The sequence below is a fragment of the Lissotriton vulgaris genome, chromosome 4_1 (genome assembly GCF_964263255.1).
Source record: "Lissotriton vulgaris chromosome 4_1, aLisVul1.2, whole genome shotgun sequence".
NCBI lineage: Eukaryota > Metazoa > Chordata > Amphibia > Caudata > Salamandridae > Lissotriton > Lissotriton vulgaris.
Window position 1 is genome coordinate 2,133,484,206 of NC_141691.1, and position 15,609 is coordinate 2,133,499,814.

Genomic DNA, 15,609 nt, shown 5'->3' on the forward strand with positions numbered 1-15,609 from the left:
AGGATTCAAGCAAGCCGGGCCGAAGACGGCTGAAATGCCAGAAACCGGTCCCCGGAAGCTTGTTTCCTTCCCAGTGTAAGAATTGGCTTGGTAGTTTGGTCTGCCCTGTTCCCATGATGCACTGGGCCAGGGACAGACTAATTTGCATGTAGCCAGGTTCTGAGCTGGGATGGTGAAGTGAGCTAAAAAACGGTGATGGATCAAGCCCTGATCTTTGGACTGGGTAAGAGTGGTCTGCTTAATTCAGACACTCTGTTCATCACCACTCCCTTTTCTGAATCACTTTGTAAACATGGCACAACAAGGCGAATTTTTTACGCCACTGGTGCGTCACAAAAAGTGACACACCAGCGGCGTAAAAGTGATGCATAGCCTCATAAATGAGGCCCCAAGTGCTTAAAATCTGTGTGAGCAGCGCAACCTAACACACTCCACCACTTGCGGAAAACCTTAAAAGACTTGAGGGAGTTACACCATGAAGCCCTAGCAACTAAGAGGGAAAGGTGAAAGAAGGCTGCAGCACCAAAGATGCCAGCGATGTTTGGGTGTCACCAGTGTTACCTGTCTCTATGTTGCCCTCTATGATTAGACACAGGCATGGTCCAACCATGTAGGTCGAGATGGTATTGTCCTTCCGTTCTAGTGGTCCTGGTCCAATCCCCATTTCTCAAAACTCGTCTATGCCAATGGCGCATAGTGTGCTAAAAACAGAATGTTGGGAAAACCGGTGTGGTGAGCATGAGTCACTGTAGTATAAAGGGTTTAGTGTGCAGAGAGGGAAACATCCTTTACGACGCAACTTTTACAACGCAGTGCCTTTACAACGCGGTATTTACAATGAAAACCATTACAACGCATTGCGCTGGGGGGCGCTCTAGGATAGGGAATACGTTTAATTTACTATCCAACACCTTCCCTAGTGTCCACGGGGACAGGAGTTGGAATAGTAAATTAAACTTATCACTATCCAGCACCCCAAAGCACCATGCGTTGTTAAGGTTTTTGTTGTAAATACCGCGTTGTAAAGGCATGCGTGGTAAAAGTATGCGTTGTAACGTCATACATCTGTGCAGAGAATCTTGTGACACTTGTTTACATTAATTTTGCATTTATCATTCCTACAATAACACAAACACCGATCAATTTATTCTTCCATGTGATATTTCCCATGGAGGAGGATTTTTCATCCCTTCCACATTTGTGCATCCCAATTGTAGATCTGCTGACAGCCCATCTTTTATTGCATTCACCCCGATATTCTCAACCCCTGCTTATTCTGCAGCTTAATATAGACCCATAGTTACAACACTACATCTGCTAGCATCAGCCACATTTAGCATGTTTTGGTCAGCATATTTTTCCCAGAACACATAGTAGGTGCCATGGGGCATCCATTGGAACTGCCAGTCCTACCACCTTTGACATTGCGGCGGGCTTTGATTTCTGCATTTGTTGCTGGGACCAGACTTCAGGACCTGCTTTTGCCCAGTTGTTGTTCACGGGACCTGTCAGCACCCTGCACTGCGAGTCCTCCCGCCGCAGCTACTTTCATCTTAGCGGCCGCCGAGCGGAGGACTCGCTATCCCTACACCACCTGCGGCGGCGCACTCTGACGCCGTCACTAGAGCCCTGGGAGACGCATAAAAAGACTTCTCACCCCAGAGTCGCGGGAGCGCCCTGGGCTAAGCCCGGGCAAAGGGCGGGCCATCTGTGGCCGTCGAGGGCTGGCCAAGGCTAGGCTGGGCCACCCCCTTCGACCTACAATCCCATTTGCTTCACTCCGCGGCTCATATAGAAGTAACTATTGTTGTTTTTAACCTTTCCTGTTAATGGCGTATTATCTTTATTTATATACTTTTCTTGATGCAATCACTGTAGTAAAACGTTTCTTCTTAGTGTAAGGTTTTAGTCATATTTTGATTATTGTATTATCCTTTTACATAAATCTAGATCAACTACTAAAAAACATGGGGAAAAATACTCCTACCCATGCCATTGGAAAGTCTAAAGCTACTGTCAACCCCCCCTTACCCACACTTACAGCAATAGACCGAATGCTGCAGCAGACAATTGCGGTGGTCGCCTCTGCTATTGAAAGCACAGAAAGACGTCTCTCTTTGCCACCTGGCCTCCCTCCCCTTTTACCTAACCCAAACTTGTCTATGTTAACCACCAACTCCCAGGAATCCTTGCTAGCCCCCTCATTTGTTGCTTTACCCAGAAGAAATAGCATAACACCAATAAATGATAGGTCTCTTAGGGATTCAACGGATGTAAATGTCCTATTGCCCTCAACTACACGATTATTTGTAACGCTCTCTTTACGTCCCAGTAATCAGAACAATGATTCTACTCCACTAAATGAGGAGAATTTAGAAAACGAGGGACACGATACTCTAGGGAGCCAAACTTCTATCCTATATATTAGTGACAGTCCCTGTGTAAGAACTAGAGGACAGAAGGCCAGATCCACCGAAGACACAGCCCGCACGATAAACACCACCCACTCCGGATCTCCATCCGACCCCTGCCCCCACCACATCTTCAACAAGGCCGACTCCACCATCGCACCCCAACTCTGGAACATCATCAACACCTCCTTCAACACCGCCACCTTCCCGGAGAGCTGGAAGCATGCTGAGCTCAGCGCCCTACTGAAGAAACCTACAGCGGACCCCACCAACCTCAAGATCTTCCGCCCCATCTCGCTCCTCCCTTATCCTGCCAAAGTCATCAAGAAGACAGCTTGCCGCCTTCCTCGAGACAAACTGATCCCTCACCCCCTCGCAATCCGGTTTCCGAGCCAGCCACAACACCGAGACCGCTCTCATCGCAGCCACCGACGACATCAGAACCCTGCTCGACAACGGGGAAACAGCGGCCCTCATCCTCCTAGACCTCTCTGCAGCGTTCGACACTGTCTGCCACCGCACCCTAGTTCAACCCCTCAGCAACATCGGTATCCAAGAGAAGGCACTGGAGTGGATCATCTCTTTCCTCGCCGGAAGAACACAGAGAGTCCACCTCCACCCGTTTCGATCCGAAGCCACCGAAGTCATCTGCGGCGTACCGCAAGGAGCATCACTCAGCCCCGCCCTCTTCAATGTCTACCTGAGACCTCTTGCAGCTATCGCACGCCAACACAGCCTCAACATCATCTCCTACGCTGACAACACCCAACTGATCCGCTCTCTCACCAGAGACCCCGCCACCACCAGAACTAGCCTACACGAAGGGATGAAATATGTCGCTGAGTGGATGAAGAACAGCCGCCTGAAACTGAACTCAGACAAGATGGAAGTCCTCATCCTGGGACCATCGCCTTCCACCTGGGACGACTCCTGGTGGCCCCCCGCCCTGGGCACCACTCCCAAGCCAACAGACCATGCACGCAACCTGGTCTTCATCCTGGACTCCTCCCTCTCGATGACCAGACAAGTCAACGCTGTCTCCTCATCATGCTTCAACACCCTAAGCATGCTCTGCAAGATCTTCCAATGGATCCCGACCGAAACCAGGAAGACGGTCACCCAGGCACTCGTCAATGCCGACTGGACTACGGAAACACCCTATACGCCGGAACCACAGCCAAGCTACAGAAAAGACTCCAACGCATCCAGAACGCCTCCGCCCTACTCATCCTGTACATCCCCCGACGCAGCCACATCTCCGGCCACCTGAGGGACCTGCACTGGCTTCCCGTCAGCAAGAGGATCACGTTCAGGCTCCTCACCCATGCACACAAGTCTCTCCACGACCTGGGCCCCAAGTACCTCAACGACCGCCTGACCTTCTACACGCCCACCCGCCAGCTACGCTCTACAAGCCTCGCCCTCGCCACCGTACCACGCATCCAAAGAGCCACCGCCGGAGGTAGATCCTTCTCCTACCTGGCGGCCAAGACATGGAACTCCCTCCCCATCCACCTTCGGCTGACCCAGGACCATCTCGCCTTCAGGAGACAACTCAAGACCTGGCTGTTCGAGCAATAGCGGACCCTTTCCCCCAAGCACCTTGAGACCCTGCCGGGTGAGTAGTGCGCTATACAAATGTTATGATTGATTGATTGATTGATTGATTGATTGATCCAAGCAAAAACACTCTGCTAGAGCAAGGCAATATAGTAAAACTAATAAAACTCATAAAAAGAACACTAAATCTAAAATGAGCAAAGTCCCGGGAAATCCTAATGGGAGTAGTGTAAGTGAGGATAATGGTCAACCAATGACTGTCCCCCACTTAGTCGTTAATAGGGACGTAACAGATGACTCATTCTGGCAAAGAATGGAAACTCTTTTATTGACTTTTCTGGAACCGATTACGCTAAAGGTCAAAGATATAGAATTGAGGCTAACCAACATTGAGGGTAAGTTTGATAAACAGCTGTCTCCAAGCAAGACTAAGCCCCTACCTCACCCTAGTGCTACTTGTTCTAAAACTGGCACCCCAGCTGCTGCAAAAGTGCCAGCTCCACCTAAAGTGGTATCTCCAGTCAAAACATCAGCCCCATCCAAAGTGCTAGATAAAACTAAACATATCAATCCAAAATCTACTGATCGACTTGATCACAGTACTTCAAGAGGAGATAATATTAGCCACAATAAGGGGCCCGTTGACTCACCTTTTGTAGCCCCGAATGCATTTTCGCTCATACCACCTCACAAACATAGAACATCAGAAGATCAATTTGAGGAAGGAGTAACGCCAAACCTCTTTAATTTAAATCTCCCACCAGAAGCAACACCGTATACTGTGGTCTTGGCAAATGTACCTCCATTTTCACCTAATACAGATGAAAATTGGGAAACTTTGAGAAATAAATCCCTTTACTTCTTGTCATCAAGGGTAGGACTTAAAAGCCATCTTTTCTCAGAGTTTAAAATGGTTAGACGAGCAAGATGGATAGGCACTTCAACTGAAAACACTTAGGGGTGATTGTGTGGTCCTATCATTTCGATCCCCTCAATTGGTTAACACTGTGATGGAGAGAGCAGCACAGGGATTTATGACCCACATATTGCCAATATTCTTCCCCTTGGCTACTTTTACCCTCCTCCTCGACCAAATAGACGCATTGCTTCTGTCCGTTACCCGATTAGGAACTCGGAAGAGCCATGGGCTAGAAGCTATGGAATTCCTACATTCAATTATTTTGACACTCTTAGCGGTCTGGAAAACATTGACTGACTGAGGTTAACTACTATTAACCCCACTGTCCAAGGCACAGATAACGATTCTTACTGTGAACTCTGCACGAGGGAAAACATAGCTGTACTTGGGGAGAATACACCATTATCAGTGTCAACTATGTGTAAAGATGGGGAGCCCGGGGGGGAGGTCTGGCGACAGAAGATCACATGGGTTGGGGAGACAACCAGCTAGCCCCCCCTTTACATGCTAGCTCTATCCCTCTGTCCCCAGCAGCCTTGTCTACCCCTTCAAAAGATCCACCGGTTCTCAAAATTTCATCATGGATCATGCTATCTGGAGGGACTTCGTTGAATTGCAAGACCTGCTTTGTTTTCAAGAAACATGGACCCTGGAACCAGTGCACTTGAACGGCTATCGAAAATTTTGTACCCCAGCTGTAGCCGTCCCCCATGGGAGACATAAGGGTGGTCTGAGTATTTATTTATCTAACAAACTAAATTGTTGTTAATTTATATAATAATATTCCTGTTGACTATGTTATGAGTGTCTTTGAGGAAATTGACCAAGGTTTTACTTAAGCAAGGAAACATTTTTAAACAGAAATTGATGGTAATCATGTTAGGAGATTTTAACTGTAATTTGTGCGAATTAACTAAGGATAACAGGTGTGGCCTAGCACGGGATGAAGGCCAGGGACATTTTTAATTTTAAGCATAATTTTCCAGGGGATCAATTTAATTCTTTGTTAGCCAATTTTGACTTAGGGTTCGTTAATGAAATGTGCATTTCCGCTCCGATAGTAGTTCCAACATTTAATAGTAGAGGTTGTTCTACAACTATAGACTTTATCACTATTTCTAATAACTGCAGGAACAGAATCCACTCCTTTAATGTTCTTGATATAGTATTGAGTGACCACTTTCCATTATGCCTGTCCTTTTCTACCTACTGCCCCAATATTAATCAACATTAGAGAATGTAATAGCCTAGATGCTGACTTGGCAATTGGCAAAACTAATGGATATACTTTAAAATGGGCCATGATAAATGAGGCAGAGATAATTAAAACAGTGGTTGAAAAATGTTCACTAGAAATTAATAAGTGTTTAGAGGCAGATTTATCACCTGAAACTTGCCTTGCATCCTTCCTGGTAATATCGAATGAAATTAAATACCCCCTTCCTAGGCAATTTAAGAATAGGAAGAAGGAGGGAGGATGGTTGGATTCTAGATGTACCAAGGCTTATGCAACTCTAAAAAAGGCCCTGCATAATAATCCTAGATCAGCCGAGGAAATTCGCAGACTTAGGAAGGATTACAAAGAGACAATTAAAGATAGGAAAAATACTCTGAGGTCCGAAGCTTGGGAAGCTCTTCATACAGCCTCCACAACAAATAACAGTGTGAGTTTTTGGAAAATTGTGAGAACTCCCTTTCTTAGTGAAGAGACTGGTCCGAAAATAGATATTGCTATATGCAACTCAGATTGGGTCAGACACTTCGCAAGAGTCTATGAAGGAGAAGAATATGAAGAAGGTCAAGTGAGGTCTTTGACCTCCCTTGACGACTATCCCCTTAATAGTAATTTGTATTATACCCTAGAGGAGGTTGAAAAGGCCCTGAATAGAAGTAAGGGCGCAAAGGCTCCTGGGTCCAGACGGGGTTCCCATAGACCTATTTAGGAGTATTCCAGCTCTGTGGGCGCCCCTTCTGGTTCAGGTGCTTAACGCCAGTTGCGTTGCTGAATTCCTGCCCACGTGGGAGGAATCTGTAATCGTCCAGATTTACAAAAAGGGAAATAGACAGGATCCTGCCTGTTATAGGCCTATTTCCCTATTGGACTCCTTCACTAAAATTGCGGGCAGAATTATCCTAGACCGACTTTTGGAATGGGCTGAGGAAAACTCTGCCCTGTCTGATCTCCAGTATGGCTTTCGCTCTGGTCTGGGGACAGTAGAGCAGGGTTTGAATTTGCTCATGTTGGTCGGTAAATACACGAGGGCAAAACAGGGCAACTTGTGTTTGGCCTTTGTGGATCTCTCGGCCGCTTTTGATTGTGTGGTACATTCTAAACTGTGGTCTATACTGGAACATCTTGGGGTTGAATCCAACATTATTTATTATCTTAAACGTTTTTATAGTAACGCGTCGGCCCGCGTACGTTTTGACCTAAACGGAGAGCGCACAGACACAATACCAATCAGTAGCGGGGTCAGGCAGGGTTGTGTCCTGGCCCCCTTCCTTTTTAACTTGTACATAAACGGACTGGAAGGTGTCTTGTGCAAAGATAGTTTGGATCCTCCCTTTGTAGGCGGCCGCCCAATACCCGCACTTTTGTACGCTGACGACGCTGTACTCATGTCACGTACTCAGGTAGGCCTACAGCGCGTGGTCGACAGTTTCTGCCGCTTTATGAAAGAGTTGGGCCTGAAAGTCAATACATCAAAGACTTTCACTATGTATTGTGGCAGGCAAAATAAATCCAAGAGACCAATCTTCATAGCGGGGCAAAAATTGGAATTTGCTAAACACTTTTCCTATCTTGGGATACATTTTGCCCAAAATGAGATGTGGTCTCAAGCTATTTCTGTCAAAAAGCTTGAGCTTTTTAGATCTACTGCCACTCTCAAAATCTTTTCCAGTAAGCTAGGAACTAGACCCCCTGTGGAATTGACTAAAATTTATAAAGCTAAATGTGTAGCTGGCGCTACCTATGGCAGTGGGGTCTGGGGTTTTGCTAACCCCGCGCCCATACAGGTTCCTGAAAATTCCTTTTTAAAATATATATTGGCACTTCCCAAAAGCTCATCTAATTTCAATTGTCATTCAGAACTTGGCCTATCTTATATTTCTGATCTTATCAAAATAGAGCCAGTTTTACTATGGCATAGAGTCTGGACCCAAGAAGCGACACATTTGAACAGAGATGTCCTGACTGATATTTTGAAATTGGAGGGTGCTACAAAAATCCCATGGGTGAAGTATGTTTTTAATTTCCTTAAAGATATTGGGAGAGAAGAATACTTATTGAATCCCACTGATATTTCAGCAATTTCACGAAAAGATCTGAAGATAGAGAGTTTAGCCCTTTTGGACTCCAATAGGACTGCTGTGGAGGTCCTAAAACCCTCTATCCAGCAGCATCAATTGGTTTTAGCAACTTTTAAGATTCAGCCCTATTTAATCTATGTAACAAATAATTATGAGCGTTTTCTGCTTACACGTTTCAGATTTAATATCTTCCACAGACTGGTTAGTTTTCCTACAGTTAATAACTGGACGCACGATCTACCTTTCTGCCCTTGCGATAATATCTCCCCCCAGAGTACCATTCATGCATTTCTTTTTTTAAAATTATATGATAAAATGAGGAAAAATGTTTTATTACCTTTATTAAGAGAACTAGGACTTCGTCATTGTCGTGTGGCGATGATCAGTATTCAAGCCCTAGACAATCATGTATCTGTAGCAACAACAACTTTGTCTTTAAAAAATGCAATGATTATTAGGAAACGTAGGGACATTTAACTTGCACCTTATAAATGAAATTGTTTTCGCCCTTTGTATTCATTTTTATGAATATAATGAACTTGTGTATTTTTATATAAACATGATATTTTATCTGTACTTTTATGATTGCACCGAAACAATCAAATAAAGATATTTTTGAATTTGAATTGACATTGCTGCTATATTTGTGCTCCAGAATCTATGCAGCCTGGGGCAGCCCTATATTTTATGGAAGAAGGTGCCCTCCTCCCCAAAGCCCCTCGTGCATTTGTTTGAGTCGCATTTGCCTATTTTATTGAGTCTTGCTCTGATTATGTAGGATCTATGTATAATTCTGATTTGAATCAGTCTAAAACATATCCTTATTGCTACTTCTCTGGGGCTCTGGGTAACTTCCAACCAGTCATCCTTTTCTAGGATCCCACGTCTGATTCCCACTTCTTCCTGAGGACTAGTAAAGGGACTGGGGTGATATTCATAATTTTTTATAGATAAGGGAGGTTGCCTTATCTGGTATTGGGTCTACCAATATTTTATATTTAAGCATGGCTTCTTCTGGAAACTGTTCTCCCGGCTCAGGTGTGTCTTTAGAACATGTTTCAGTTGTATGTACCGGAATGTTTGCGAGTCTGACATTTGATATTATAATAGCATTTCCTTGAAGTCTATCATTTTTAGTATTTTCCAAATTTCTCCCAGATAGTCAATGCCCAGGAGTGCCCATGTTTTACTATTTTCTACAAGACAAAATTAAATGTGCTACCCAGGTGTTGTGTTTAATCACTAGGTAAATGCATGTGTAGTGACCTTGAATGAGACTGGGAGTAGCCTAGTTTGGAAGATCAATCAGTATTGGTAAGAGCAAGTTGTAAACAGTGATAACAGCGCAGATCCTGTGGGAAGGAACTGAATGTGGTGTGAGCCAAATTTTATTATATAAAAAGTGGGGATGCGTTTGCAAAAGTAAAGTTCACCAACAGGGTTGCGCTGAGCGGCCATCAGCCCAAACCTGCCGCTCCACTCAGTTGTGCCATTCACACGGGGGGTGTTGGAGAGTTTGAAGTGGGCCTCCCAGCTCTGTGGAAAGTTATGTTCCAGGAGGAGGTGCTCTTTCCAGACTTGTTAGTTACTTATAAGTGTGCCTTTAATTAGCTGCATTGCAATTGATTTAAGAGTGTTTCATCATCACTGTGCTAGCACGGCACTGTACATATAGACATATACATTGGATGTGACTATTCTACTTTTGTTAGCTGGATGGCTGAAAGTTTGTGTATGTTTCACCATCATTGCACCAGCATTATACTGTCAACTATTCTGAGCTGAAAGGTTGTGTATGCTTCACCATCATTGCATCAGCATTGTACTGTCTACTATTGTTAGATGGAAGGCTGAAAGGTTGTGTATGTTTCACCATCATTGCACCAGCATTGTACTGTCAACTATTGTGAGCTGAAAGGTTGTGTGTGTGTTTCACCATCATTGCACCAGCATTGTACTGTCTACTGTTGTTAGATGGAAGGCAGAAAGGTTGTGTGTGTTTCACCATCATTGCACCAGCATTTTACTAACGACTATTCTGAGCTGAAAGGTTGTGTATGCTTCACCATCATTTTACCCGTATTGGACTATCAACTATTCTGAGCTGAAAGGTTGCGTATGTTTCACCATCATTGCACAAGCATTGTACTAGCGACTATTTTGCGCTGAAAGGTTGTGTATTCTTCACCATCATTGCACTGGCATTGTACTGTCAACTATTCTGAGATGAAAGGTTGTGTATGCTTCACCATCATTGCACCAGCATTGTACTGTCTACTATTGTTAGATGGAAGGCTGGAAGGTTGTGTATGTTTCACCATCATTGAGAAGCATTGTACTGTCCACTATTGTGAGCTGAAAGGTTGTGTATGTTTCACCACCATTGCACCAGCATTGTACTGTCTACTGTTGTTAGATGGAAGGCAGAAAGGTTGTGTGTGTTTCACCATCATTGCACCAGCATTGTACTATCGACTATTCTGAGCTGAAAGGTTGTGTATGTTTCACCATCATTGCACCAGCATTGTAATATCGACTATTCTGAGCTGAAAGGTTGTGTATGTTTCACCATCATTGCACCAGCATTGTACTGTCGACTATTGTGAGCTGAAAGGTTGTGTATGTTTCACCATCATTGCACCAGCATTGTACTTTCTACTATTGTTAGTTGAAAGGTTGTGTATATTTCACCATCATTACACCAGCATCATACTGTCTATTCTTGTTAGTTGACTGGTTATCAGAAGCAGGCAAAAGTTATAATACATTTTAAGAGGGTGAATAATACAAAGACGTTCATCATCTTGCTGAGATGACTCATATATGAAGGCATATGCAATATTATACACAATATTATAGCAATTTACTGTACTTCTACAGGGCAAATATAAACCTAAGCATCTCAGGTGTAAATGTAAGTTCTGCCAGGAAACCCCTTTGTGGATGATCTAACGCTGTTACCTGGTTAGTAAGAGTGTAGGAGCCCGTCTTGGACACGAACTGGGCACCCCTCATGGAGGGTTCACAGAGAGAATATCGATGTAGAAAATATAGAATGCAAAAATATTGATGAAAAAATATAGAATGCAAAAATATTGATGAAAAAATATAGAATGAAAAACTATTGACTCCCTATACCTAAACAGGTAAGTACAAAAATATCAGGAAAAAATATTGATGTAAAAAACTATAGTTGTACAAAAAAACGATTTCATATATTCATCCACTGAAAAAACATAGGTTTCAGGGACGTTATGTGTAGAAATTAGCATTTAAGAAACCTTAGAAATTCACTGAAAAAAACCATAGGTTTCAGGGACATTATAGTTATTGGACATTTCACTCCTACAAACCAGAGAAATGTGACTGTTATAGTTAGTAGAGTTAGCTATAACTTGCGCCCCCGCAATGCATTGATAATGACTTCACATATTACATCGCTCATAACATGGTCAGTGGCATCACTGGTGACATCACTGATGACATCTCAAATGACATCACTGATGACATCATCCATCCGATAATTTTATGCACCTCCTCACACCCTAATATAAGCTTTGAAACACCCACTCTAAAATATAGACTACCATTTTTGAAATCATAGACAAACCAAAAGGACTTGCTACGTACCCACTGACTGACACAGGAGAACCTGCTCTCTCTTCAACGAAGCAAAGCAGGATTGCTTTTGAGCAAGGGGAGCTGCATGTCAGCAGCTCTCCTTGCTCAAAAGCAATGCCGGCTCCCACAAGAGGCCGCAGGACCGTGGGGACATTGGGGCTCCCCCAAAAGTCCCCAATGGTGAGGACAGGCCCCAGGGGATAGGGTCAATGGTAAGAAAATGAAATAATTGGAGGGGGTTCCTTTTTTTGTTTCGAGTTTGGAGTCACAACTCCGACACGGCTCTCAGCGCAGCCCCCCGTGTAATTGCCCCACCTTAAATAAATAATTAAGTAGTATATAATGTAGAAGGTAATATTTCTGAAGTTATTTTAAATAGGTACTGTGATTGAAGTTAAGGACAAGATTACAATTGATAGAGGTATTAAAAATATATACAATTTAAAAATAAGAGTTACATTTGAAAAGTGTGTTGTGTTGTAGTGCATTGAGTTTGTGCTTTTGTTTTGTGAATTTGCGCTTGGTGCGAATCCCCACCTCAAAAAAAAATTAGCATGAGTAAAAAAAAAAATTGTGTTAAGTTATAGGGTGGCTCTAAAAAGAGCCCTTGTTTTCATTGTGAGTGTGTTGTACATGCAAGTGCAGATGCAGAGCATTAGGTTGTTGAGAAAGATCTGTGATGTGTACTCCATCACTCCTATAGATGCCATCCATATCAAAACGTAGATTGTTGTTATATATGGAGCCCATCATATGGTCTCTCAGGTAAGCAGAAACAGCTTTATTGACATTCTTTGTAGCTTTTTCAATCTGTGCACAGGATTGATTGGACCAGATCTCTTTCTGTCTTTGGCATATGTTAGAGTATACAAAGACAGTTTAGGGAAAAAGCAACATCAATTCTGCAAAGGTTTCCTTCGTAAGCATTTCCAGACCTACCCCAGTCAATGTGCCTAGGTCATTGCCACCACAGTGCACATTAATGAGGTCAGGGGGTTGGTGATGCAAAAAGGTTTTAACCAAAGGCATCCATTTTTACCACTTTAATCAACTCTGTGCAATCCATTTAATATCCACATTTTGCACAGCTAGGTCTTTGTCAATACTTCTGCGTTAAGCATACCTTTTGCAACAGAAAACATAGCTGTGCTGAACAATCCATACTGTAAGCGCCTTGAAAGGATGTCTGGAAGCAATGAAAAGGTGTCTGTAGCTGAGGTAGTAAGTTGGTACAATGAGAGGTATGTAAAATGGTGGACAAGATGCTGTTTTTTAAAAAGTAGAGAACTGTTAATGTTAATGTTAAAAATGATTTATAAAGCGCACGTACACTAGATGGTTTCATGGCACAGAATTGATTGGCTGTTCAAGAACAGTGGGGCATATTATCGAGGACCGGTGTTAAAATTATTTCCGTTTTATCGGCCGGAAACTGCCGATAAAACGGCGATAATGGGCTTGATAATACGCCCTTGTTAATTCCCATAGAAGCCCATGTTCCTGTGTGAACATGGGCTTCTATGGGAATTCACAAGGGCGTATTTTCAAGCCCATTATCGCCGTTTTATCTGCAGTTTCCTGCCAATAAAACGGCGATAATTTTAACACCGGTCCTTGATAATATGCCCCATTGTGTATTCAAAACTAGGGTGCATGTTATTCTCTTTATAAAGCATGTTTCGTATTGGTTAGTAAACAATTTTGAAAGGTACAGTAGAAAGGATAACGTCATAGTTTGCAAAGTCAACCACACCTGCTGTTTGCATTTGCAACATTGTGTGATGAACTTTAAATATGGTGAACTTGTGACCTGTCAGTTTAGTTGAATGTTCCATGAACTGTTACCATGGAAACTGGAATTAAGCAGAAAGGGGTAGGATTGAAACTTCACTGTGGACTTAAAATGTGAAATTGTAATTTATATATAACTGAAATGTTGTTAAAGTAGGATTTCCCAAGTCCATAGTATATTTAGAAGTGGTGTGTTCTTGAAAGAGAGTGGTATTTTTATTTGTAATATATTTTTGAACTCCTGTATGAATTTACGGCTAAATCGCAGAGGTGCACAATGGAGTTGTGCCTTTAAAAAAATCTAGAAGCAGTTTGAGCACTTTTAGAAGTCAGTTGGTAAGGGGTAATATGTGTAACCATTAGAAATGTGTTTTACAATTTGAAATAATCTAGGAAGCAGTGTGATTTGTTACATGTATTTGTGTGGAGATAGAAGGGGAAAGTTTGCCATTAATGGGTTTACCTTGCTGAGACTAGTGCCTTATAAGTATGTGTGCAAAAGAAAATCTTTTAAGAGTTTGTAATATGTTAAATTCTACAATTCAATTTTGGAAGGCTAGTTTTAAATTTGTGAGGATGTATTATGTATTAGGTATATTTTACACATTTTAAAATTATTCAAAAATGTGGTGTTTGAAATATATTAATAAATGTAGAGATGTATATTGTAATTTGTTTTTATTGTACTTAAATGTTGTTTGGAAAAGACTCTGTATAGTAATATGTGTATTTTGGAAGATGGATTAGTGATTATGTTAGTTTGTTTTAGTATGTGGATATGTACATTTGTAGTATACCGTATCATTTTAGCTGTTGGTTTACATTTGGAGGTGGAGTCTGTCAGGTTTTAAGGTGTGGGGGCCGCTACGGTTGAGTTCCACGCCTCCACGTAGCACCTGAGCATCCTGTTCCCTCGCTCCTCCCCCCCACGAGGATGATGGCGGCAGCTGGCTGGCGTTCGTACTGCTCCTGTTTTTGTGCTGGTGTTTGCTGAGCGGACTCTGTCTTTGGATGCTAGCATGCTAACAAATGGATAAACCGGCTGGCGTGACTGCACAGGATAAGCATTACCACATTTTATATTATAACTGCTTGGAGAGACAGACTACCTGCAATTTATAGTCTGCTTCAGGAGGACTCTGCTCTTTCGCTCCTGGTATCCGGAGCTGGTCTCCCCCCGCCGCCGCAAGCCTTCTGCCATCTGGCGCGGACGCTGTGTGGGGGGTACTACCTGTCCCAGCATTCTAAGCAGCAGGAGCCTGTCAAAAGCTCTGTTCCTCGGAGGACTCTGTGGAATTGCGGGCATTCAAGGGGAAGGGTGAAAATTGTACCACAAGCCCTGCTTCGCCCTGCTGAGCGCATCGTTGATTTATCTACGGAGGATTCGTAGATGAGAGACTATTGGTGACTGGAAGCCTGATGCAGTTAAGTCCGGTCATGGTTTTTTCCTTTGTGTAAATAAGCCTACCTGAACTTTACCTGAAAGCTTGCTGCTTTTCCTTATTTCTTGTGTCCGGAGCCGGTCTCATCCCTGCCACTGCAAGCCTCTTGTCAACTGGCGCGGCCGCCGTGTGGGGGGCAACGGGACCCTACGCGCTTAGCATCAACGGGATGCCGTGTGTACTCTTGGGGGCTCTGTGAAAGTTGGGGCAGCACCTAAGCATCTGTCACAGCATTCAGGATTCGTTGATTCGTTGATTCGTTGATTCGAGACTGCTGACAGCAGATCTGAGGCCTTTTTCTTTTCTGATCTTTTGCCCTTCACTCCCAAAACGTTTGGCGCTTCTGGGTGAGTCTTCATGTGTTGTCCCAAGACATTGCCAAAGAATATTGCTAGAGAACTTAATACATTATGGTCAAACTACTGAATGCACATACTAAAGCAAGAGCCCATCGCCAACAAGCTAGAGAGGCAGCTGAAGTAGCTAAACACACAGATAAAGGGGCGGATAAGGACGAGGTCTCTGCTCATTCCTCTGAGAGCTCAGATGAGCT

General features: G+C 43.4%; 1 protein-coding gene across 1 annotated transcript in view; it reads right to left on the reverse strand.

Annotated features, from left to right (window-relative positions):
- The window catches only part of LOC147725217 (extracellular calcium-sensing receptor-like), a 54,174-nt gene extending 39,031 nt beyond the window's left edge, over positions 1-15,143 (reverse strand). The window contains exon 1 of the mRNA XM_086918206.1: positions 15,094-15,143. Within this exon, the coding sequence (XP_086774332.1) occupies positions 15,094-15,143 (50 nt within the window). The remainder of the gene's footprint in view (positions 1-15,093) is intronic.
- Positions 15,144-15,609: the final 466 nt, after the last annotated feature.